Source organism: Strigops habroptila, chromosome Z, assembly GCF_004027225.2.
Source record: "Strigops habroptila isolate Jane chromosome Z, bStrHab1.2.pri, whole genome shotgun sequence".
Classification (NCBI taxonomy): domain Eukaryota; kingdom Metazoa; phylum Chordata; class Aves; order Psittaciformes; family Psittacidae; genus Strigops; species Strigops habroptila.
In genome coordinates this window covers 17,276,924-17,303,263 of record NC_044302.2, presented here as the reverse complement: position 1 = coordinate 17,303,263, position 26,340 = coordinate 17,276,924, and the positions used below count along the sequence as shown (strand labels likewise).

Below are 26,340 nucleotides of genomic sequence, written 5' to 3'. Positions count from 1 at the left end.
TAGTTAAATCATGGTTTAGTGGTGGACTGGGCAGTGTTAGGTTTACAGTTGGACTCGATCTTAAAGGTCTTTTCCAACCTAAATGATTCTGAGTCTAGTTTGAATAGGCAGTACACTGGAATGGTGGATTTACAACTTCTAGCACTTGTCAAATATACTTTGAAGTAGTATTTAGAAGCATGTACTACAAGTCATTTTTCTTGAAAGAAGAGGGAGAAATAATACTAAGAAAACCCAAACACAGGTTCTAAAGTTATACAAAACAACAGAATCTTAAGTCATTATGTAGCCCACTACTTATTAGATAACAAATGAAACTAATGAGTCAGAATATTAAATTAAGTAGAAAGTCAGATTTAAGGCTGAGTACGTAAGCCCGCAAGAAAAACATCAACAGGAGCCATTTTTAACCTAGCTAGTAATATTTTTTGTGTTTATGAATATGAATGTTCCTCAATTGCTTACTTAAGAGATTATAAGAGGTCACTGATGTGGAGGTAAGTTATGGTGACTTTACAAGTAGAATGGAGGGTTTTTTTGAACTGGAGGTCTAAAAAGCAAAGGATGGGATTTGAAACTAAATTTGAGTTTTGATTAACTGTGATATCTATCACCAAGCATAATTTTTTTCACACTGGGGGTAATATGAGAGAGAATCAAACTCCATTCATTTTTGCCTGTCTGTATTGTCCCCCCACAATACTGTATTGGCAGAGGGGAACAACAGATGGTATCAAATGTTAAGTATTAAATCTCTCAATAAAAAGGACAGCTGTATTAAAAATGTGCAATTTGATACATTTTTTTTCACTACAGATGCACTCTTCACAAATGAAAATGCCACACTGATTGTTCTGCTTTCTTCCTGTATGACGAGTTTTTTTTCTAAATGGATTAACTTTCAAATACAGATTTTAAAAATTTATTTTTTTTTTTAATCCAACCAGAGGTCTGATCTACACACAGAAAAATGCATGCATAGGAATATACAAAAGCAGAAATCCTATTATATTTGTCTTTGTTTACATTTTTTACATACCACCACTACTTTTTTCATCTTATTGATGTCACTTAAATGTTGACATATATTAGCATACCAAAACCATACAGAGTATGTATTTCTCTTTATTGAGAAGTCTTCTTTCATGCTTATTTACTAAAGGATCATGCTTCCTTTTGAAAGGAAAGGTAATTGTAAGTTTGCAAAGCATTTGAGCTACTTAATTTTGTAACTAGTTGGTACTAATGTAACTAACTGGCTTTCAGATATGATAAGGTTAGTATTTGGTTTTTATTTTGTCTGTTGGTGTAATCAATTGTGGGTGTCTAAGCACTGTAAGAAATAAAGTCTTCTCTTTGAGATAATCTGCAATTGAGAGGGGTGTAGCTTAGCTCAGGACTAACAATATTGCTTATGTAGCCTTCCCCACTTCTTGGAGAGAAAAATAAAAGTCAGAGTTAAGGAAGCTTGTATCTCACCTGGCAAACAGCCCCAGATATATCTGCTTCTTTGGGTTTTTTTGGTTTGGTTTTGGTTTTTTTGTTGTTTTTTTTTTTTTTAAATTTATTCACCCTAGAAACACTTTATCTTTAAAAGCTGTTGAGGCAGTGTCACAGGCAAGTTGCAAAACCAAGTCTTTAAAAACAATTCAACTTTAGGAGAAACAGTGAAAAATTTTATATTTATTCTTCAGATAGGGTGGGGGAGTCAAGCCATTGAAGGGATGAAAGTATATTATTCAAGTGATCAAAAGGTGCATTATGAGCAGAGTGCAAATGTGACATTAAGTTCAGATGTATAGTTGTCATGGTTGTGGTGGGAAAGCTTCATGCCCCTCAAGAACTTTGTATTTTCTAAAATGTTTGGTGTTTTATACTGAATTAGAAATTGTCTTTTCTGAAAAACATCAGTGCATTGGTGGATGTGTTACGGATTTGCACTGAAGAGGCAATATCTAATCATTGAATTGTCTCAAGCTGTGGCAAGTAATTCATGCTTTTGAAGATACTGAAGATGAATTCATGCTCTGAAAATGATGGATTTTGACTCTAGATAAAATGGCACTAGATAAAATGGCAGCAACCAGAGATGTACTCATTATCACAGAGACATTTTTTTGAGTGTGTTCTTAATTGCAGACAGAGCTGAAGGGATTGCATCAAATCTTACTATGATGCTAACCTTGTGCCATTGAATTCTCCTCCTAGCACATGGCAAAACCAATGATGCTGGGGAAGATTATATGTCTTTCCATCCTTCACAGTAAATTCAGCTCTAAAAAGGAGATATATCTTTGTCCCAAGCCTTAGCAAGAGTCTAAAGTGCATGCACTTTTGTAAGTCCTATGCATTTGGAGAAGGAACAGAGAGCTCTTTCCATTCTCACATCAGGAGCATTGTGGTGAAAATCTAAAAATAGGTGATGTTGTTCCTAACACAAGAAGTCACTGCATACAGTTAAGGACTAGAATATTTTTTTATAATATGTATTTTTCATGTGTATATGTAAGATGCTGACCTGTTAATTACTTAGTTAATGATGTTTGTGTTATCTCTGAAGAGATAAATTAGATTGACATTCCTGTGATAGCATTCCTTTGCAGTTCTATTCTGACATTATTAGGATGATCACAAGAATTTGGCCCTTGACAGAGGAAGGGGACGTTTTCACATTCAATAAATATATTTGTCAATCAAATAATATTGATAACGATTGAAGTACTGATAGTAAATGGATAATTACTTGTGACTATTTGGCAATAACTTAAAGTTTACCTGATGTGCTCTCTGCTTGAAATAGAAGGTAACAAGTGAAGGGATAAGAACGGGTAATGGGTTTAAACTTAAACAGATCGGGTTAGATATAAGGAAGAAGTTCTTTACTGTGAGGGTGGTGAGGCACAGAACAGGTTGCCTGAAGAAGTGGTAAGTGCTCCATCCTTGGCAGTGTTCAAGGCTAGGTTGGACAAAGCCTTGGGTGACGTGGTCTAGGGTGAGACGTCCCTGCCCATGGCAGGGGGGTTGGAACTAGATGGTCTTAAGATCGGTCCTTTCCAACCCAAACCATTCTATGATTCTATGAATAAGTGTTCTGTGGAAATAAATACATAAAATGTGAAGCAGTTAAGCATAAATACCTTTGAGCACTGGTAAAGATAGGATTCAAGTTGATCTTACAGTTAAGATGTTTCCTTTATTTTGAGTTTTTGAAGGGCAATACATTAGTTAAAGCTGTGGATTAGATAAAGTTAAAAACTAGGACATTGTCTACATTGTTCCTATAAGCAAGGCATTTTCAATGGTGCTATTCTATACGGAAAGCACAGGCTTCTTTTTTATAAAACACTTAATTCTGTTGTGGGCCATCTGAGTCAACTGGAATGTTATTATTCACATCAAAGTCTTAGCATTTCATTGTGACCAAAAAGGAAGTCTAAATACATAATATACAGCTTCTTGAAGAGGGCAGTCAAGGCTTTTTATGGAATTCAAAAAAAGGTTTTTTAATCTTAGGAATCAGGAAGATGAGAAAAGTTACATTGAGACTTCAAATTCTGATGTTACGTCCAATGCATTTAGTACTTAACCTAATCCTAAAGCTTGTTGAAGAAGTTTAGTGATTCTTCCAAATCTCTAGGTAATGTTAATTACAAAGAGTCAATATTAAATGATCAAGAAAGAATATTGACATAGGCTAAGTATCTTGCCCATGTTTTGTTTTCCTAATTTGAAATGAAAGCACTGAAACAGTTTCTGAGAGGCAGTATTTGAAAGCATTTAGTGTTCTTATGTGTCTCCAGTCTTACTGTTAGAGTAAATTTCATATTATATTTTGTTTGAAATACTAAATTTAAGGACTAATTTTATCCCCATCAAAGTAGAGTGATCTGTGGGAAGTAATTGGTCATGACAAACTATCAATTTTTCACTTGAATAGTGCCTAAGAAATGACACCAAGGCTTAAAAATAACAACTTAGGAAAAGATTTAAATAACATACGTCACTCTAAGTCATAGAAATATAAATGGTTGTTTAAAAAATAATTCCTATCATGTACTGGATGCTATGTATATTTTCAGCATGGCTACATAATGCAAGCATTTTGTATTAGTAGTGAAATATGACATGCTAGCTATGCTGTTCTTAAGCAGTTCTATATTTTTTATTTGTAAGTATCTTTTTTTGTGTGTTCTCCTTTGTATATGCTATATTCATTTTTAATATTAATAAAACTAGGCTTTAAAATATTCTTGACTGTTAATCTCTACAGTAATTTTTTTTTCTTACAAATTTTCTAATAGTATAACTCAGTTACTTGCTTTCTTACAAATTAGAAAGCAGAATAGCTGGATTTACTCTGCTGTCCTTGAAAAGCTGTAATATTTCCCTACAGTATGCAATTACAAGTGTTAAATATGTCAAATAAATTTTAAGATATGTGAAAGGAATACTTTATAATACAGGATATTGTATTTGGACTGGATTCATAAACTACTGTCTGTGTACAAACTAGACTGACATAGCTGCTAAATACTTTGGGGCGAACAAAACCACTCAGCATATCACTTTAAATACGGATGCTAGTACATCTGTTCAGTGCAAGAAGAAAAGAGTTGTTTTTGAAGTGAAATTAGACAATAGAGCCAATTTCATTTTTTATGCATGTGAATGTAGAGTGCTTGAGGTTATTAGTTGAAACTGAGTAACCTTTCCAGGCTTTCATCTCTTTCTTTTCAAATTTGAATATGAAAAGCATATTCAAGTCAAAGACCATCACTTTAATGACATTTGGCAGTCATTTGATTTATTAGATTTTAGGGAAAAAAAATTTCTTTTAAATATTTCATCATTCTATGCTAATCCCAGTAATATTGCCAGCTGAAGCCATGTACCTGTATTAGTGGAGACAGAATGGTGTGGAATTTTCTCTGTCATCCTAGTAAAATTTCCATGAATCTACTGAATAATAAAACAACCTTATTGAAATATTCAGATTTAGGTTTTTAGTTAAAGTATCTTAGGATACATAATAAAAGGAAATGTCTTTTGAAAGGAGGGGGTAAAATTACTTCATCAAATATTGAAAGGGCTTGACAGCAGTGGAAATGGTTCTATATGATGGATATTTTTACAAGAGGATACACCTGCTTTTCAGTTTGATTAATTATGTAATTTGCTTGGAAAAATATAAGCTATCTCCATAATAAATTAGAATATTGACTTGCAGTTCTAACACTGAATCTAGAAAGCTAATCTTTTTAATATAATTTATTACTTCAAGTGATTTAAGTTTACAATCAAAAATTGTCAAAATATTTCTATATAGAGACAATATTTTAAATAGAGTTACAAACTTGAAAACAAAACAAAGGAGTAAAAAAGTATTTTTGGTATTTCTGAACTCCATCGTGTTCTGTTTGCTCTTTGAAGAATCTCATTTTGGATTGCTCACCTATGTACTCCAATTCTGAAACCATAGTGGCTTTTCTTACTTTGGCTTACAGTTACCTAGGGAAATATTTGTTATTCATTCTGTAGCGTCTGACATTCCCACTTAAATACATAAGGCTTATTAAAATTGATCATACACAAATACTGTAGACTTTGCCAAACAGTAGGAAACAATTTCCTATAAGCAACAGGAGTATGTCATTTTAGTTAAAGATAATAAGAAAAGGCTCTGTTGAAGAACAGTTGGAATGTTACCTCTATTATCATACTGTTAATTTTAACTTTTAAGTATGTACTTGATTTAACTAGAAAAGATCAGTTTATGAAGTTGCAATCCATACAAATACAGTGTTACTTTACATGCCTAACTACTTTGTGACTTGATGGAGCGTTACTGAACTGTTTGTAGCATAGTCTGCAGTAGGCATTAACAAATCTCTTTCATTTGGCAAACTTTGGGACCTAATATTACTGAGACTATTTCAAGCAGTTATAGGGTCAAGATACAAATCGCTCTGCTGTGTAGCTAAAAAAACTTCACTTGTGCGTGAAGATAACCTTAACCTAAGCTTCTCCAACAGAGTGTGACTACTGCAAAAATATTTTCAATGCCAAATGTAAATCAGTATCTGCAACAATATTCTTAACTACAAAGCCGGGGGCTTTAGAACCTCATTGTGTCTATGTCAAAATCAATCAATGTTGATGAACAAAATAGCCAATGATTTACATGTATTGTACTGTGTTAATACTTCAAGAAACACAAAATAATTTGTATTATGTTTGTGCTTTATTTTTCAATAGGCATCTGAAAAAATACAGATTGAAATTATATCACTCGGTTTTACTGAGCCACAAATTGCATCAGATGAAACAATACAACAGCTGTTTGTAGAATGCAGATTATCCAATTTCCTTGCAGAGGAGACCCCACTGTCCCTTCGAAAACCTACAAGTGGTCAGAGAATTCACTATAACTATAGCAAGGGTAAGTGTGATGTATTCCTGAGCAGGCTTGTTTCTTCTCTTAAATTCTGTCTTATGAAAATGCCTACCAGTAAAGCCTGCTTCCTCTAGATAATAGAGCTGCATTTATCTGTGTACCAACTGTATTTGTCTGTTTCCCAAATATTTTGGGAAGTATTAAAGGTGGTTTTTAAGAAATGAATGGAATTATCAATTATAAAATGCATGATTGAAGTAGGCTTGTGTATGAAATGGTAACATTACAGTATATTTAAATATGCTGCTAGCGCATAAATTTTACAATTAGGCTATACGTAACTAAAATTTATGTATTCTTATTAAAAGAACATCTCTGTCAGTACATGATGATACAGCAAAATAAAAACATTACATGTAACCATCTAGAACTAAAACATAGTTACAAAGAGATAATACATAATTGGACTTGATCATCACTTGGGAGTACTCAGTGTTCCTTTAATAAGAACTTTTTGAAACAGGAAATTATTCAGCCATGTTTAATACTACCACATTGATATTTACTTCATAATACTTAATCCTGCATGTTTCATTTGCTATTCTCTAATAAATGAACACTCTTTATGTCAATACACAATGTAATTTACACTAATAGCATACACAGAACTATTGGAATAATTGATAATTCTCGTTGCTTATTTTCCCAGCTATTTCATAGTATTTCAATTATTCATTAACTTTTTTCCCCTGTTAAAGTCTGATACGTTTAAGATTCAGTCTGAGTGCTTCATGTTGTCTTGGACTTCCAAGAATTGCATTTTTAGCCAACAGTGTCCTGGAGCACGTGAATCAGTTTGCTGTTTGTGACACACTGTTAATACAGATATTCAAACTAAGCATTCTTTTAGAAACAATTTTGCAAAACTGGTGTCACACATCTTTAAAATTGCTACCATCTAGAAACCTCATTTTAGGAGACTTGCCAAAGAATTTACTCATTTATATCTTCATAATACTCATAAACTGTTGGATTACCTCATAGTTGAAGACTGAAATCCCTCATAGATGTCACATAAAACATCTTTATAGCAGGACTGCCCAATTGAGGCAGAATACAGAGGAGAGGGCACAGTGTGTTAACTTCTGTGACTCTGAGAAAGGCAATAATCTTTGTAAAGCTTTAGGAAAAAAACAGAACAAACCAAAACAAACCCATAAAAACTAATAGCCCTGCAAACTCTTCCATTCAATAAGGCTTACTTCTATTCAAACAAATGAGATTTCTGGCATCATATACTAAATGAGATATCAGATAAGTTAAGAACTTTTGTTATGAGCTGAACAATATTTATCCTGTTAGCTGCTGTAAGCACTTTTCCAAATGTTCTAGATAGGCAGACATAATTGAAATAGTTTTTTTAAAACCTCATTGAAATAATACCATAAGCCAATAAAAGCTGTTTATCAATTTTAATTTCTCTTGCCTTTTCAATGTCTGTAGTTTTGAATATAAGAAGCATTCAGAAGGTATAAAAATTCTCTCACAATATTCTGATTCTTCTGCGTATTGGGTATGATCTAAGCGTAACGTTGGCTTTTAAGTACTGGCTTTGCCAAGTTAAACTAGCAAAATGCAGCAAAGTTATGATGAATAAAGAATGAAATTACCAACTCTGAAGATATTTATGAAACTTAAATATATTTCAAGCTGTGATATTTGAAAATAGTATCATGCTTTGTAGAGACTGTAATTCATAAGGCTTTCCAATCTGGTAGTGCTGTATCATGTTATTTCCGCTAATCATAATCTGGCTTCATACCTTTGATTTTCTTTTTGCTGCTTAAATATTGACTATAGAACTGTTTAAACTTTAAAACATCCTAACAAATCAAAATCAAAAGGTGGTTTTGGTCTTAATTGCTTCAGGACTGTATTCTTCAGCATAATACTGATGTGGATGTTGTTTACAGAGTTTTGCTTAGGTAATTGGTCATCTAATTTCTACTCAAGATTAGCTTTGCATAAAAGGGGGGGGGGAACCTAATGAGTCTGCTTTTTGATAATGTCAGTTGGAAAGCCAATATGATAATGAAACCTGCATGTATGTTTACATAATTTTACTGCATCTCTTATTCATGTCTAATTAGATTTGAGTATGTTGAATATTTGAGGTTAATTGAATATTTTCTTTAATAAAAATGAGATTTGCATGGGTAGAAAGAAATTTACTTTGAGCTTAGAAGGAAACTAATAGTATTCTAGATTTTTGCATGGAGAAAATCAGGGTAAGTCCATAAGTAATCTAAGAAGTTGTTAATTCTTATAAATAAAACATTCTATATTATTTATAACTGGAATAGCTTGACTGTTTTAAAGACATCTTAACTAATACAGAAGGCTCTAGATTGGTTGCTTAAAAGATATTCCAAGTTTTTCCATACCTTTTGCACATTCTTTGCTGTCATTGCCTGACAAGTAAGATACCAGAAGATTAATGGAGTCTTGTTGAAAAACAATACAGTAGAACTCCTTTGACCAGGACATACAAGATCCTATGAATTTCTCTTTTCACAAGTGGTTACAATGTGTAACTTGACATTAGTCTTTTATTTTGACTATGACTTTTTCACTAGGAATGGTTAGAACATCATTTTCTTTTGTCCAAGGTCTTGGAACAGAAATTTGAAGGGGAGGTTTATACACTCTGATTTCCCACGTTATATCTACTGGTGGCTGCACTGACTGAGAAGAGGAGCTGTCATATTCATTAATGGTGGAAAGAGTTGTTAGAATATCCAAGAATGCTTCCAAACAGTCCCATAAATTCAAGAAAAACAGGAACTTGCCAAATTATGCTCACACCATGACTCTGTCCTGTAATTTGATGAAAAGGAAGGATTCTGATTTCTTTATGAGGCTTGTTTAGGTGGTGTTAGTTTTGATGAGAGAGTGTGCTACAGATCATAGTAAGCAATTAATTAATATTTTAACTGCTTAAGGCAGTTTAAATTTTGTGCCAGACATTATTTATTTCCAGTCATGTAACAATATATGCTTTAAAGTGAACATGATGGCAGTTTTACTGTCAGAAAAACATAAAAAGCCGTGTTGCTCCAAGCAAAGAAAGCCCAGTCTCCCTCACATGTCTATTGATATTTGAGTCTTAATTCCAGTAAAATAAACATTTTTCTTGTCCCAACCACAATTACTTAAATTTCAAAGGTAAGGTATGTTCCTAAATGCTGTTAGCAAAAAGCATTCGTATTTTATTAAAGGTGAAGACTTAACTGTGAAAATGCTGAGATGGCAGGAAACTTACTAGAAAGTAAGCTTGATAAAAGGTCTGAAATGTGTCTTTATACTGTATACAATGGTTCTAGAGAACAGGCAGCAGAAGCAGAAGAAAGATTTACAGAATTCTGCACAGATTTTACATGACATTTAATCTTAAAACTTTCACTCTTGAGTGAACAGCTGGTTATTTGAACAACTTAAAGTACAAATGTAAGTAGACCAAAGGAAGAGGAGGTGCAGGAAAGATGATGGGGTGGTTTTTTTGTTGGTTTTTTTTTTATTAAAAATAAACTTCTGAAGATCCATTATTTTAAAAGATGGATTTCTCAGTATAACTCAAATGAAAATGGTTTAAAAATGGTTTGTTCTTTAGAACAAATTTTAAAATTATAATTTAGATGCAAACTGTCACAGGTTAATGTTGAGTTATTTTTGCAATTAACTGGATAGCAATATGTGATGTTCCATGCCTTGGAGCAAAGTTATAATTCTAAGTTCAGGCAGTACTAAAAGGTGATACGAAGGCATGTTATTCATCAGGATCTAAAAATGTATTTTCACTCTGGTTAATCATTTTCCCCAGACTTGAGGGGACTGCTTGTGTTGAATATTTTACTTGCTAGTCTGAATTTTTCCATTGAATGAAATAAATTCAAACTCTTTTCATTTGTAAATAATTTCCATTAAAAATTGTTTTAGATACAGAATTAGTAATCTTAGGAAATTCCATTTGGGATGCTTATGGGGAAGTGAAGAATCTGTTGATGTGGCAGCTCCTTTGAAGTTCTTTGGCTGTCCATCTGTCTCCCTGCTGCCTTCCCGTCGCTTCCTGTGGTGGCCCCAGGAGCACTTGGCCATAAGAGTAGCACATGTGAAAAGTCATCCACATGCCCAGAAGAATAGCAGATGGCAGTAGCAGCTTCTTTTAACCAAAGAAAGTAAAAATATTGTGGGTGGAAAGTAAAGATTCCAAGCTAGAGCACCAGTGCTTTGCTTTCTTTTAGTAGAGAAAAAGATGTTAAATGGCAGGTTCCTTTGACTGAGTGATTCAGATTCCAACTGTACTGGCTGTTTTCTAAACGTAACTGATTTCTAATAGTGATTCTCCTGGCCCACTAAGAACTGAGGAGCAGCTTTGGAGAAAGCTGGAGAACCAGTAGTTTGGAAGGTGTGCTTCCCAGAAGGACTTTTTTTAAAGATATATCCCTCAATAAATCCCTCTGCAAGGAATTAATTTGAACCGTCTTATCTCTCCTGTATTCAAATACTCTCTGCTACTGGGTAGTTTATAATTTTTGTTTATACAAACAAGAGGGTTTTTTGGACGGTAGAAGACAGTATAAAATATATTAAAGGTTTCTGCCAGCACAGGGGGAAAGGGCAATCTTAATGTGACATGGAAAGTGAAAAAGATCATATTTAAGTACAGTGGCAGACTAACTAGAGGAGAGTGAATATTAAAGATGTGGGAATTTAAAGTCAGACAAATTTCTAGGTCCTCCTGCTGCCCTAATAAACAAATGGAAAACATTCCCAAGAGTTGTTTGTTTCTCAGAGGGATGTATTCATTCTAGTTCTGTCCTAGCAAAAATTTTTCATATTTAAGTACAGTGGCAAACTAACTAGAGGAGAGTGAATATTAAAGATGTGGGAATTTAAAGTCAGACAAATTTCTAGGTCCTCCTCCTGCCCTAATAAACAAATGGAAAACATTCCCAAGAGTTGTTTGTTTCTCAGAGGGATGTATTCATTCTAGTTCTGTCCTAACAAAAATTTTTCAGCTGCATTTCTTACTTCAAAAACAAAGTAATTCCTTTAACACTGGTTTTCAATGTTCGCATCCTGATTTTTTTTATAATCTTTCACAGTAGTTTACTGATACTCGTAGGCTGATACCATTTGCAAGAAAGCAAGCTACTTTCTTAACATAAGATGCCCAAAAGCTTCTTAAAGAATTCTCTAAAACCCTTTTTCTCATTCTTTTACTGTTTTTTGCCAAACCAAGGCTATCGTTCACTGTAGGTCATACTAGTGCTACAAAAATTAAAAGCTGGTCTATGTGTTTGTATTTTAATTTAAAACAATAAAAGGCTTTCGGAGCACTCACACTCCCCAGGCTGTGGATTTTCTCCAGTCCATTGGTCTAGATGTTTCTTTTATTGAAATACTGTGGCAGGAAAGGAGGATTAAATTACTGAGGCTGTCAAAAAGGACAAGCACTCTGCCATACATTATCATTATCACTAGCTTCCTTAGTGGAAAAAAGTGCAGTAAATCACTTCAAATAGAAAGCAGTAAAGACCACTGGCTTTTAAAATCATGACTGCTATTGCCAGTAACAGAAAATGACAACTATGTGGCATGCTTAGATGCTGCTTGTATCTTTTTTGACAGTGTGCACATAAACCTGCCAGTGACATGCCATAAGATCACATGACCTTTCAAATTTGATTCTAATATTCTTGCTTTTCCTTAGGAAAGACAAGGGAAAGAAATGTTTATTTTCCTTTGTTCTTTTCTTCATGCTTTCTATTCTAAAAGATGAAAACCAATTGATAACTAATTATATGAATTCCAATTTGCTTTACAGTGATATACGTGGATAAGGCAAATAATTGGGCAAGAAGAGAGTATCTCAAGTCTATGCTTCTAAAGCCAGACCTACATGCTGACAGGTACATATATAACGCTGAAAAACTCTATTGAAAGTCTTCATAAATAATGCTTATGGTTCGCCTTGTTGTTTGACTTTATTGAGGAGGTATCTCTGAGAAGTTAATACATAACTAACTAACTAGGGAAAATTTTGTTTCAGCTGGGAATGATACCTACATCTAATATGGCAGTTGATCTACATTTCTTCCTTGGGTAGGTTTGTGTGTCATGGCATATCGCAACCTCTCTTAATGCTTAATGTTTTAATGTTTTAGTGCCATGTTTTTATTTTGATTTTTGATTTTGCTGTTTTTTGGTTTGGTGGGTTTTTTGGTTTTTTTGTTTTTGTTTTTTTTTTTGAACAACCTCGTTTTGCAAAAGAGAATATTCTGTCAGTATTCTATCAATAATGCATTTGAAAAGCGCATACCTGCCTGATGGTAGAGTAATGCATCTGTTGTTTTGTGAATTCAGAGTGCTAAAAGGAATGTAAAAGCTTCAGAAAGTGTTCATGGGCCCTAGGATTTCCAAAAACGTGGATGGATGGTTGGATGGATGGATGGATGGATGGATGGATGGATGGATGGATGGATGGTTGGAGCAGACAGCTATTATATATATGTACATACGAGAAAGAGTTCAAGCTTATGATAATAAATTTGTTCTTATTCAAATTTCTGGATTGAGATAGCATGCACATTACTTTGAGAGAATGGATGACGGCCTTTGGTTCTGTTTCCACTTTAAGGTTAATCTGCATGAACATGGAACAATTATTAATTTAAAGATTCATTTAATTTGCAGAAATGTGGAATACTTGCTGATTGTATTTGAAGTGTAGGAGTTACTTGTAAATCTTTTAAACATGTATTCACAAATCTCAAATTCTCTCTGCAGTAAGAAAGAGTGATCTCCATTCCATTTTCCTTCTAGAGCTGAGTTTCATGTCTTGGACAGAAAACAGGTTTTACTGGAATGGAGCAGGGAACACGATGAAAAGATTACTTGTTGGGATGGAAATATCATACCAAAACTTTCTTAGGCATTTGGAGATTTGAAAATAAACAAACAAGCAAAACAAACAAAAAAACAAAACAAAACAACCAGTTTTAATAAGCAAGCAGAAGACTTATTTTACCATATGGATTAGGCAAGTGGGTAACATGTTCAACTAAGAATTCAACAACACAGAGGACAAAATACTTTTTTTCGAAGGGATAATCCAATGAAGGAAAACAGCTCGTGTGTGGGCTGCACTTCACCTATAAGTACTTAGGTATCTATGCTAAATATTTAACAAACCTAAGGTAACAATAAGGTAAAATATTCATCTGTTACATGTGCCATCATGGTTCTGTCCTGTGTTACTAGGTATATTGTCTTCTACATTTATTGCGGTGTCTAGTTTTGTCTGTGGTAAAATTTCAATTCTGGGTTGACTAAATAGCAAGGCAGGAAGTTCATCAGTAGTCCAGTTCCTCACTACATCCTGGCAAGGGGACCACCAAGAAACAAATTATACAGTAAGTTTCTGCCTATCCACCAAATGTTTTCAACTGTATGCATTTTAAACCTGGCCTAGTTGTATCTTTAACATACGTTTTCTATCACAAGCTTTACAAACTAATATCAGAGCTTTTTCAGCTGAAACAGGAACTGAACTAACCTAATGCTTTAAAGCTCAGGAAACCAGATTATCAAGGATATAAATATAATTTAAAATTGCCTGCACATGGCTTATCCTGACACTTTATTGGCATTTGTGCTATGCCAGATTATAGGAGCATAGATAGTGTATTACGTCTATTAAGTGGTGTATAACTTTTCAGGTGAATTTTCTCCCTGTCACAATAAATGTTGTTAGAAATGATACTTATAATGACTAGGTCTGTATTACAACAAAAATAAATATATACATTGCATGCTATTTTTGTCTTCCAAAAGGAGAGTCACTTCAGTGAATGTCCCTTGAAAAAGATAAATATTCTCAGGTGTTAAAAGAGATTTTAGTACAATACATAAAATTACTGCTAAGCCAAATTTGCAACTACAGCCTAATCCTATAGTGGAAACAGGAGCCAACTTGGCCCTGAAAATAATGCATTTCACAGCTTTAGACTCTTTTTTTTATACTTTCAAATAAATATATGTAGATTGAAATGGCAATTACATGGGGAAGTATGTCTATATTATGGAATCATGAATCATTTAGGCTGTAAAGACCCTGAAGATGGAGTCCAACAGTTAACTCAGCACTGCCAAGTCCACACCTAGACCATGTCCCTAAGTGCCACATCTACACGTCTTTTAAATGCGTTCAGGGATGGCGATTTCACCACTTCCCTGGGCAGCCTGTTCCAGTGCTTGATGAAGAATTTTTTCCTAATATCCAATCTAAAATTTGTAGGGAGTGGGGTTTACTGTTCATTAAAAGACAAGATTTCAAAACAACGTTTACTTTTCTCTTCTTTCAATTTCATTTTTTGATGTAGAATCATTGCAAGTCTTGATTTGGGTTCCACATGTGAATAAATGGCCTTAGTGTCAGAAATTGCATAAATACTCAGTATCCAAGAAAAAAAAAAATGCTGCTAAATGGAACAATGTAACAACTAAAATATATGAGCAAAAGGTAGTAGACTAGGAAGACTGTTTGAAATCCTATTTAGATTAGTAATTACTGCATACCACAAAGATGGCTCTTCTTTTTTTGTCTTTATGTTTTTGTAAAGCATTTTTGTGTTTATGTTTTCAGACAGACAATGTGTCTATCATTAATATGGAAATTTTTTCAGAACACTTCCTTTTCTTATAGCTGTTTTGTATGACATGGGTGGCCTTTCTTTTTGTTTCTTGTTATCTATAACAGGGATTCAAATTTACATTCCTTATTTATGTTAGGAAGCTATACCTACTAGTATTTGTAAAACACTGCAAAAAGAAAAGAGTATACAAAATTATTATTTCATCATCTGAGCCCCATAGTTATTTACTTACATGTTCAAGTCGTTATATCAGTTAAGAACAGGAGGCATTTCTGGCAGTCCGTTTAAGTCACTGTAACTGTGGCAGTTATCTTTTATTCCTCATCCTGTCTGTATTCCACTGTTGCCTTTCAGCCTTTTAAGAGTGTGGAAATCTGGATTGTCTAGGGAAACTTACCTGATTTCTCATGCCAGATTGTGCTCACACGCTTGCAGGCCTGGAGGTAGAGTGTGTGCTCTTCCAACATGTGTCAAAAGAGACATATGTGAGGAATGGAGGAATCCGTTCTCGAAACAGTCACCCTGCTGTGATAACAAGAGTGAACAGGTTTATGCAAGAGGTTTCCAGGCTGATCCTGACAGGTGCATCATTTCTTGGTAGGAAATTATTGTTACTCCAAGAAACTGACTATGTGAAGTCATTGTTCTCCAAAGCAGCAAAATCTGTGCATCTGTGTTAGGGGAGTATAGAGCCTATGTACACTGCTAGCTTCACATTAATATACTATATTAGCACACACGGTTTTCTCCTTGCTGCTTAAATGACTATTCTCCGGAATAAAGAATTAAAATCAAATTTGCCTATATCACAGCTTTTGTCCAGGCACTCTACCTGCTGGTGATAACACCTTTAAGAGTTATCATAACAACAACAACAAATTATTTGTCCAGGATTTTCTGCTTCATTATAAAGCACATTTTAAGCTTAAGGAAATGATTATTCTTCTTTTACTTTTCTTTTGGCCCTTTATTGACAGACAAGTTTCATTTAATTCTCTGGCCTTTCTTGCAGTGGCTAGCAAATATCTTCCCACACAGTACTTTTAACAGGATGTCAAGATTTCTTCTTATTAAGTCAGTAGGCATGGGATTCCTGCAAGGAAGTGAGTGCTGATACCTGGAGTTATAGAAAAGAACTGTGGAAATAAGCTAGAGAGAAAGTCTAGGATCCTAGAGAGACATATGGGAGAGGAACACTATACGTAGCTTTATTTGTTTCAGAAATCCTAGTATTTTTGCTGTTCCAACTTCCATCAAAGTTTCCTACATAAGTGAGGCAGTGCTAGGGTAAGATGCGACACTAGCTGCTCATTCTGTACTGAATGAAGAAGAGTGAGGAATCTGTTCATGGGCAGTTGTTCCAAGGCAATGTAAACTGGCATTTAGCCACTTCAACCTGAAAACAGAATTCGTGCAGTTTTTGGCAAATGAAGAAAACAAGTTAAAGCATACTGAATATCATATTTAAATATTTTCTAAACTTAAAGCAGTTGTAATATTTTTTTTAAATTACAAAAGTCACAGTGATGGTGGTAGCATTCTTGCAGTCTACTAGTTGGAGTATTCCCATGGGATGCAGAGTTCAAATCTCCCTCCTGATTAACAACAAAGATTTAATCCAATATTATGATCTTTTAGGCATATTGGAACTATAAGGTGTTGAAGAGTTCAGATGTTTTGATCTGTTTTGTTAAAGCCTACTCTATTCATGTAAAACACTTGCATATGATCTGAACCAGAAAGGGCACCAGTATGAACACCTTTCTACTTTGTCTCTAAGAGACTGTCCCAAATGTTACTAGGCCTGCTTTTAGTTTATGCTTTAGTGAAAATTAGCAGTTGGTACCCTTAAGTAATAAAAATTAATCCAGCATTAATCTCCCCCTCTTCTACCACTGTCTTAACCGCTAAGCTGGTTTCTCCAATGGATTTGATTTAAATTGATACCGAATCCTAACAAAACAGACCTGTAGCAAATACCTAACAGTTTTGTCATTATTCTTCCAATTTTTAATTTCTTTTTATTTCCTTTAATGTTTATCTTACACATCTAAGTATTTCTTTCATTTTGATTGAAGTTTGGCAGTTTTGCTGCTGCTTAGCTCTGCCAGAATCTTTAAGTTAGATCCATTGTACTCAATCAAGCCACCTGCTGTTGGAAATAGCTATAATATTTTTTCTTTTTTGCCTCCAAAATTTTTTTTTCCGACACATATTTTCAATATGCGTCTGGTTTTACTGACAAACAAGTATTTATGTCTGTATTTTCTAGAATAAACATTTGTTAGTGCCAAGCACAAAAATAAACTATTATAAGAGAGTATTGCAGTTGTTATGTTTAAAGTCTTCTAGGAAGATTTTATTATATTTTGTCTAAGATGTCCTTTCCTGTAGACTTGGATTTTATGCAATTTGATTGTTACTTATTTGAAATTATGCTTCTTGTAATATTTTTAGGCTATAATGCTCACAAGCATTCACAATTTAAACAACATTGCCAAGACATACCAAAAAAGTACTTAGCTCTGAATTCCTGTCATTTTGTCAGTCTTGGACTTTTTGGCCCCAACACAAGCCACTAACTCGAGGCAGCTCCAGCACAACACTGGAATTAAGTGTTTAAAAGAAAAGCCATTCTTGGATGCAGTGACTGTAATTTAAGTTCTCAAAGGAAATGTGAGTATTTTGTATAGTTATTGGGCTTCATATGTTTGGGATGGACAAACAGGCTGTGTTTAGACAGCACGGTAAATGCTCAAAGGCCTTTGTGTCCAGGCTGTACTCACAGTGAGTTTTTCATGTGTAAAACAGGAACAGAATAATGAAGATAAAATCTGAGATGGAACAAGTGCAGGAGAAATTGCTGTGCAAGGTCGAACTTTAAATAATGAATACATGAGATAACTTTGGAAAGATAGTATTTTGTAAGAATTGCCTTTAGGTTCCTGTAATTTTGTGGAATGTGTTCTTGACTAGCATACACTCTGTAAGTATCTAAATGAGGTGTGAAAATTCTCGATAACTTTCTGCTAAGTATTTAATACTTGGTGTTTGGAAATACTTGCTTCATTGAACATGGCTAGAATTTCTGATATCAGGAAAATGTTTGATATGGTTTGTCTTTCTCTGTTATTTATCTCATGTCTCCCACACCACTTGGTGTAAAGCCAAGAAAAGGCATGGCTTAAAATTTGCTAAGGCTAGATCTGAATTATCAAGTGGTGCAGACCAGAAACTCTCTAGCACAAATCAGTTATTGCTAATGGTCTGATATTCACAGTGCATACCTTTTGAGGATGATTTTGAGAATTCATTATACTAGTTGATTCTACTGACTATTGCTGTGGAGTGCTTTAGGGGTAGGTACGCCTGGAGCACGTCTTCACTTTAGTCCAGCCCAACGGCAATCCAATCAATATGTTCCAAGACTATTATGCAAATAAAGCACCATAAGTGTGGACAGCTAAAAAGTTTTACTTCATAAGTATGCTTCACGTGACAGCTGAAATAATCAAACAGGTTTGTCTTATGTGGCCTGACTGAATTAATGTAGTTGAACTTTTTAAACAAGTTTATGGTATTCAAAGGTTTTACCCAACAAAATGTAATTGCATTTAATCTAAATCTTCCATTATTGCTTATGAATTGTTTTTTATTCCTTCACATGAAATAATTTGCAAGGTGTAGTCAACACAGTAAAAATACACAAACAAAAAAATCAACAAACCAAAACCAACAACTCATAAAAAATCACTCCTGCCTATATTTTTAGATATTTTATATAAATGAGCTTTACTACAAAAGCCTCAAAGTACATAGATACAATCTTGATTTTTACCGGGGGGGAGGAGGATATAAAGAAGTTGAGTGACTTGAACAGTTGATTCAGCAGCTGAGCTAAACAAACATTGAAGTTTCAAATGTGAAAAATCCTTAGAATGTTCTTCTGCCTGTCACTGCCATATGAAGGAGAATTGTACCACAGGGTGGTGGGGTGAGGGGAGAAAAATGGAACATTTCTATAAGCTTCCAGATCTGCGGTTGCAATTTCTCTGTCCTTCTAGTACTGCTAAGTAATGCTAAAGGAGGAAAAATTTAAAAGAAAGGGTCTCAGACTGTTATTGTCATGGAAAATATTGGATATAATTGATAAAGAGTTCTGGTTTGTGCTTAGCTAGTAAAATAGAGCTTGTTCTTTGCTTCTTTTTTTTTCCCCCCCTGTGTTTTGAGTTAATTCTAAACTTACTTTTTTTTTTTTTTTTTATGCTTAGCCTACAGTTTACAGTGGTCAGTGACCCCCCAGATGATGAAGAGGATCTTGAATGTGAAGATATTGGTTTCGCTTATGTCAGTTTGAGAAAGATATTCCAGGAGCAAAGAGATATCATTGAGCAAGATATTGATGGTAAGTTTTGGACCTTACTTTCTTGTAAGTTTTTGTAACCTAAAAATTATTTGTTGAATTTCTGCTTGTCTCTGCAGGCTTTACTGTGCAAGTGTAAGTGTGTTTCACATTGTCGCAATAAGAAATTCATTAATGTTAACTAATGGCTTCCACATTTGTCTGCAAAAGTCTGCAAAAACTGTGGGCTATTGTTATTCCTTAAAATCTGTTTAAAAAATAAAAACCAACTTAAACAGCATTCCCAGCTCATAGTAATTAGTTAATGAAACCTAAGAACTTTAAGGACATTTCCACTTACTATAATTCTCTATTTTGTAGAACACATTTCATGCTAGTAAGACTATATAGAATCATAGAATAGTAAGGGTTGGAAAGGACCTTAAGATCACCTAGTTCCAACCCCCCTGCCATGGGCAGGGACACCTCACACTAAACCATGTGGCCCAGGGCTGTGTGCAACCTGGCCTTGAACACCGCCAGGGATGGAGCATCCACAACCTCCCTGGGTAACCCATTCCAGTGCTTCACCACCCTCACAGTAAAGAACTTCTTCCTTATATCTAATCTAAACTTCCCCTGTTTAAGTTTGAACCCATTACCCCTTGTTCTACCACTACAGTCCCTAAGGAAGAGTCCCTCCCCAGCATCCTTATAGACCCCCTTCAGATACTGGAAGGCTGCTATGAGATCTCCACACAGCCTTCTCTTCTCCAGGCTGAACAGCCCCAACTCTCTCAGCCTGTCTTCATACGAGAGGTGCTCCAGCCCTCTTATCATCCTCGTGGCCCTCCTCTGGACTCACTCCAACAGCTCCATGTCCTTTTTATGTTGAGGACACCAGAACTGTACGCAGTTCTGTACTCCAAGTGAGGTCTCACAAGAGCAGAGTAGAGGGGCAGGATCACCTCCTTTGACCTGCTGGTCACGCTTCTTTTGATGCAGCCCAGGATACAGTTGGCTTTCTGGGCTGCAAGCGTTATATATTTTGTTATTAAAATTTATGTCAGTAATTCAGTATTGCTAATATCTATATCTTACTTGAAGTTATTTCATAACCCTCAGATTACCTCAAGCTTGTGTCCTCCATATGAAACCTGCATTGAGACTGTACAAGATAGTGGTGGCTTTGGTTAGGTATCAGTTTAGAGTAAACATTCTTCTGTAACAGACCATGACCAAACTTTCACTGTGACTCATTAGAGCAAGGTGAGATGAGTAGGAGGTGTGGAATGTTTCTTTTCTTGGGTCTTACAACAGCATGTTTATAACAATGAGAACAAGACTTAAGAAGGTTACTCTGTCCTTTCGCAGACAGTGAAGGAAAATATTCTCCTTGCTCAGGCTTTCCTGTTCCCATAGTAGCAGGAACATGGTGATCAGTTATCAGTTGTGCATTTTTCTCCTTACCTGTTCCTCTCCATCCTGTTCCCCATTGTGGTGAAGTTCAGTGACGAAGCTGAGAGTATATTTGTTACAAAACAGTTACTCTTCTGTAATGGTAAGTGAACCAGCTTGATTACTAGATGCAGGGCACCCATGTTGGCGAGGTACTCTTTGCCATAGCAAGAATTCCTGTTTAGCCATAGTAGAATGCCAAGCTGATGTGACTCTTCTACTTCTGTATCTAATTACCATACCTTGAGTGATGGGGAGCTGAGTAGTAAGGGAAAGAAATAGGCTTTCTTATCCATTTCCATTATCGTGCATGATTTGCATCCATGCTGTAGCTAAAATACTCAAAGTAGGCATCAAAGTTCTAGGAACATGATGAGGAAAATTCTAAAAAGAATCAAATTTTCCATACTCTGGAAAAATAATATATGGATTTCATGCACTTCTTACTGTGGCTTACTTAATCTTTTCTCTACCAATAATTTTTCTTCAGAAGTTGTAAGAAAGCACACCTCCTCCAAAAAGGTATTTCATATTCTCTCACTGGAAAATTGGTTTTGTTCTGGATTTTAGGCCATAATTCCCATTGTCATAATTCCCAGTTGATAAGATTGATCAGTGATATAATTTTGTGGCCTTGAAAGTCACTTTTTACAAAACTCTTTAAAACTTGTAATTGGCATCTGAGATAATTATGACAGGAAGGACTGGTTTTTATACTAGTGGTTCTGTCAAAAGGTAATTGCTACTATGTAATGATAACTACTTCAACATTGTGAGGAGCATTTCTTCCACTAATCATAGGACATTTGAAATAATTTTTACTTTATGTACATTATATCTATGAAAGTGATAGTAAAAGATAGAAATACTTCCACTCTTACTCCTGTTCACAGTTCTTCCCTTCCCTGCAGATACTGTACAGTTTAGATTTTTTTTTATTGTATCCATAACCATATTTTCTGAAAATTCAGAACTTTCTGAGAATTTAAATGAAATTTACATTAATATGTATCAGATCATGGCTAACATAGAATATACAAGTATATTTTCTTGGACAGTCATTGCAAAAGGGTCTGTTCTTAACTAAGATCTGGATGCAGACTTTAATTAAATGTAATAGCACAATAAATAGAATTCCTAAATAATAATGGACACATTCTCTGAGCTGGGTATTTGTTTGAGGGAAAGAATATACCTAGACACAGGGAAATTCACAGGACTCCACCAGATGAAGCTCTAATCATTCTTAAGTTAAATACCATAAACTTCCTATGTTCTTTTTGAGGATTGCAAGCATATATCTTTCTCATATCTTGCTCCTTTCATTGCTGATCGTGTCAAAGTGACCTACGTGAAATTTGAAGCAATAGAGTGAATAGCAAAGCAAGAGGCTGGATAAAGAGAATATAGACAAGACATATTACAAAAATTGGACCTAGATGATCTTGAGGTCCTTTCCAACCCTAACCATTCTATGATTCTATTCTGCGAATATGTCTCGGAGATAATATGACAATATTAAAACTGAGAAAATAGAATTAACATTCTCTTCTGATATCATTAATTACAGTTGTCTTACCATTCTTATAAGTAAAGAGAATAATGTCCCTAAGGTCTTCAGGTTTACAGCTGACTGAGGGATTTGTCCAAGGATGTACAAAATGTTTTCAGTCTCCAAGAATAGCATCCAGTCTGTCCTGTAATAGCTTTATCAACATAGTAAATGATGGAAGGTTTTATTCCATACTTTTTCTTTTCCAAACCTCTTCTGAGGTGTCTCAGCAGCCTAGATGTTGTAGCGTGCAGTATCAGAGCATGTCCCAGAGTACTTATCCTAGTTCATATAGTAAATACATAGCCTTGCCGTTTGTCTGCTGTATAATTTGCTTTGGAAAGATGTGCTGTCAGGACTATTTGTTTTTATTCAAATTCCTTCTAGAGTCATGTTAGGCAGCCTCATTGCTTTTTATGCAGGACTGGAAAAGAGCCTCATTGCTAACTGTTAGCCGCATGTTTTTAATCAGAGCAGCAGAGATTGTGGCCCTCTGGGCTTACTTAGATACTGTAAAAGAGTGCAATTTTAAATCATGTTAGCTAATTTCTGTAAAGTAGGAATTTTAAATACTACTTTAAAATCCACATACACAAAGATGAAGGTAGTTAAATAGTTTAGTCTAGGAGGATGTACCATCTTTGCCCACACTTCACTGTTTTACAACACAGGAGCCTGGAATTAAATTCATTTTGCATTGCACCAGATGGAAAAAACATTGTACCACTTAAATACTAAGAACTGTCCAGGCTGATTTTACTGATCATATACACAGAGTAGACAAGGCAGTAGTCAGTGTATTTTTTACTTTAAACTATTTGTAAGTATGCATATATGCCTTTATTAAAGGTTCACGTATGGTGACAATTAATTTATATAGGCAATTATCAAAGAGATAGTTTTCTTTATTTCAAAGTTAATTCCAAGACTGATACTTTCATTCATGTACATTCTAGTTCTTGGAGTGCTCAGTTTCCAGTAGGCTGAGTGCCTGAAATTGAAGATTTCTTTTATAATGATTTATTTATTTCTCTTTTTTAAGCATATGCTTACGTGCCTTTTAATCTGTCCAAAAGCTAAGGAAAATTATCAGAACAAAAGCCAAACCTTAAATAAAATTGCTAATACTGTTTTCTGATGTTTCCTTTCTAGTTTTCGATTCAAAAGATGATAGTGCAGTAATTGGGAAGCTCAAAGTAACAGTGGAAGCCCTCCATGTGCTGCGTTCAGTCTTTGAGGAATGCGAAGAAGACTGAGAGGCATGAAAGGGAAGTTTGCCTACAGAAGTTGCTTCTCCCAGTGTAAATACATGCTTGATAGTGCTTCAAAGATGAGATCTTGGTAATTCTTACAGTATATTTAATGTATAATTTATATGAAAAGGACGCTTGATTTGTAGTTGTAAAGTTTTGTATACTTTTCAGTCTGTTTGTTTTTCTATTTCCCCCCTAAGGCTAAAAATCTCTCCACAATGGACAACGTCTTGTAAATAATTAATACCTACATGATTGAATGTTGTGCTTTATTTGCATTTTCATGATTTTTTCATACATAAAACAGTAATAAAAATGCAAGTCAAATTTTTAATTTTTAATAAAAAAACCATAAGCCTTAGAAAACTGATTAAAAATACTTTTATGTTATCCCTAATCACCCCACTAAATGGAATGCCTGTGATTAGCCTCATTAAGAATTTTATACTGTGAAGATTTTATTAAAAGCAATATATGAAAATTACTTGGATTAATGTGTTAATCTGCCTCTTTAAAATGCTAATATCCATTTTATGCACATTAAATCTCAGTATGTGTTTTCTTTGATGCATGCAGTTCCTATCAATTAAATATAAAAAATGAGGCTAGTTGCAGGACTTATTAAATTACTGCAACCTTTTTTTAAATAACTTTTACCCTTCTACTAACATTATAATCAGCTGTTTATGATTATCCTGATTTGGAGTAGGGGGAGGGCAGGCACAATCATTTTTCTGTACTGTCAAAGATTTACTTTCAGCCAACATCTGTCAGAGCACAAAAAGAAGCCATACAGCATCAGATTTTGCTTCACCTGGTTTGAGCTGTGGGGACAGGCAATTGTATTTTTGTTTGGTTTTTGTCACTTTCAAAACTTACATCAAACATATATAATGAATTCTTAGATCTGAATAACTAGTGTCTAGCTCAGAAAGTTAATTTTCCAGCTTTTAACCAATCTCAGTGAAGGATTTAATTGATATTTTTAATGGAGCTGTGAATCAATGCTGCAAAAGGATTGTCTCTTGAGAACGAAGATATAATACATTTCCTTTTTTAATTTACTTTTTTATTTGTCATTTTCTTCAAAAGATTTTATAGGCTGTGGATTTCTACTGTTTGCAAACAGGCTATGTTTCTTCATAAGCATATGTAAAGTATTCAGAGAGATAAGTAATTTATTAAAATCTACCTAATTTGCCGTGATATATTAAATCTCTGCTTCAGTGATCACAGACCATTTCATTTAGAGAATTAGGCATTCCCTCTTTGTGTGATTAAAGCTCTGGAAAATGAGTTCTTTGCTCCTATTTGTGAACATTCAAAGCCTGCTAATGGCAAGAAGATGGAATAGATTATGAGAGAATTCATTACAGTTCAACAGAAAAAAAAAACCCAGCTATAATGCAGAAATGCAAGTATGAATATCTGCATATAGTTTGAACCATCTGTGCTCTAATGGCTTCAGTAATGGCTCTTCGTCTTCAGGAGGCTTTCAAATGACATCCATACAATATTAATTTGTTGATGTACATTATGAGGCCAATGGAATGAATATATTCTGGCCACAGAAATCTGTAAATTCCAGTATGATCTGATGGTTGACTCCGTTTTAGGACCTACCATCTTCAGTAGTGCTTCTCAGCAAACTTTGCCAATCCTCACAGCATTTCATTCCTCTGGAACTTTTAGGAGACCACAGACAGCTGCATTCCTAAACCCCTCCATTCTTTAGTTAATGGCCATATGTTTGTTGTCATTTGGGCTGGCACTTAGTTCATCATTTTGGCCACTATTTCGAGCTTTTTTTGGCTCTGTGCATCTATATTGTCAATAAGACTGTTATTATACATTACAATAATTTGAAACAGCTAGATTCAACACTGAGATTAACTGAGTGGCTTTTTAGAAATTTAGTTGCGGTATTCTGCCAGGAGGTTCTTATTATTATTCTAATACTTTGCAAACCAAACTAAATATCCTGCACATAAACAAAGAAGCAAATTGTATTGAGTTTTCGTGTGTGACTGTTTACTGACTTGCAGGAGAACTATGTAACTGGGGCTTGTTTTCTTCTGAAATAAACCATGTGGTAAAATTAGAAAATCAGTGATGTTCATCTCACTTCAACGTTTACAGTAACACCCTTAGCATTTAATCTTCACCATCTGAAGTTGAAAATGCAGAAACCAAGCATTCATATATTCAGTAAACACAGACCTCTTTGGTAAGTTACTGCAAAATATTCCAGTTGACATTTGGTTACATTGTGTTAACTGTTCTCAGTGACTCCAACATTAACATGTATAATTTGCCTCAGGTTCCTAAACATACTTCTTTGTAAGGCTCACTATTACTCAGTTTTGCATTTAAAAAAAATAATCCTGATTTCTGTTCGTGTTTATTATGAAGACAGATATAATATTCAGTGAGGATTTTTCCAACAGATGGATTGTATTATCTTATGCAACGTAACATATGCACATACTAGAAAGTTTTGTTCTTGCAATTAAGTAGTCTATATTTCCAACATGCTCTTAAATCTTACATCTAAATGCTGCACTATGCAGGGAAAGTGGAAAATGTAATTTGGCACCACTTTGTCCAGATTTTAGCTATGAATA

At 34.5% G+C, this 26,340-nt stretch overlaps 1 protein-coding gene across 6 annotated transcripts in view; it reads left to right on the top strand.

The window, feature by feature from the left end:
* Positions 1 to 25,822, top strand: part of RPGRIP1L (RPGRIP1 like) — an 80,143-nt gene extending 54,321 nt beyond the window's left edge. For all 6 annotated transcript variants that reach the window (XM_030512875.1, XM_030512872.1, XM_030512877.1 and 3 more), the window contains 4 exons: positions 6,256 to 6,439; positions 12,282 to 12,366; positions 19,383 to 19,516; positions 23,616 to 25,822. In XM_030512875.1, the coding sequence (XP_030368735.1) occupies positions 6,256 to 6,439; positions 12,282 to 12,366; positions 19,383 to 19,516; positions 23,616 to 23,719 (507 nt within the window). In that variant the 3' untranslated portion in view covers positions 23,720 to 25,822. The remainder of the gene's footprint in view (positions 1 to 6,255; positions 6,440 to 12,281; positions 12,367 to 19,382; positions 19,517 to 23,615) is intronic.
* The last annotated feature ends 518 nt before the right edge of the window (positions 25,823 to 26,340 follow it).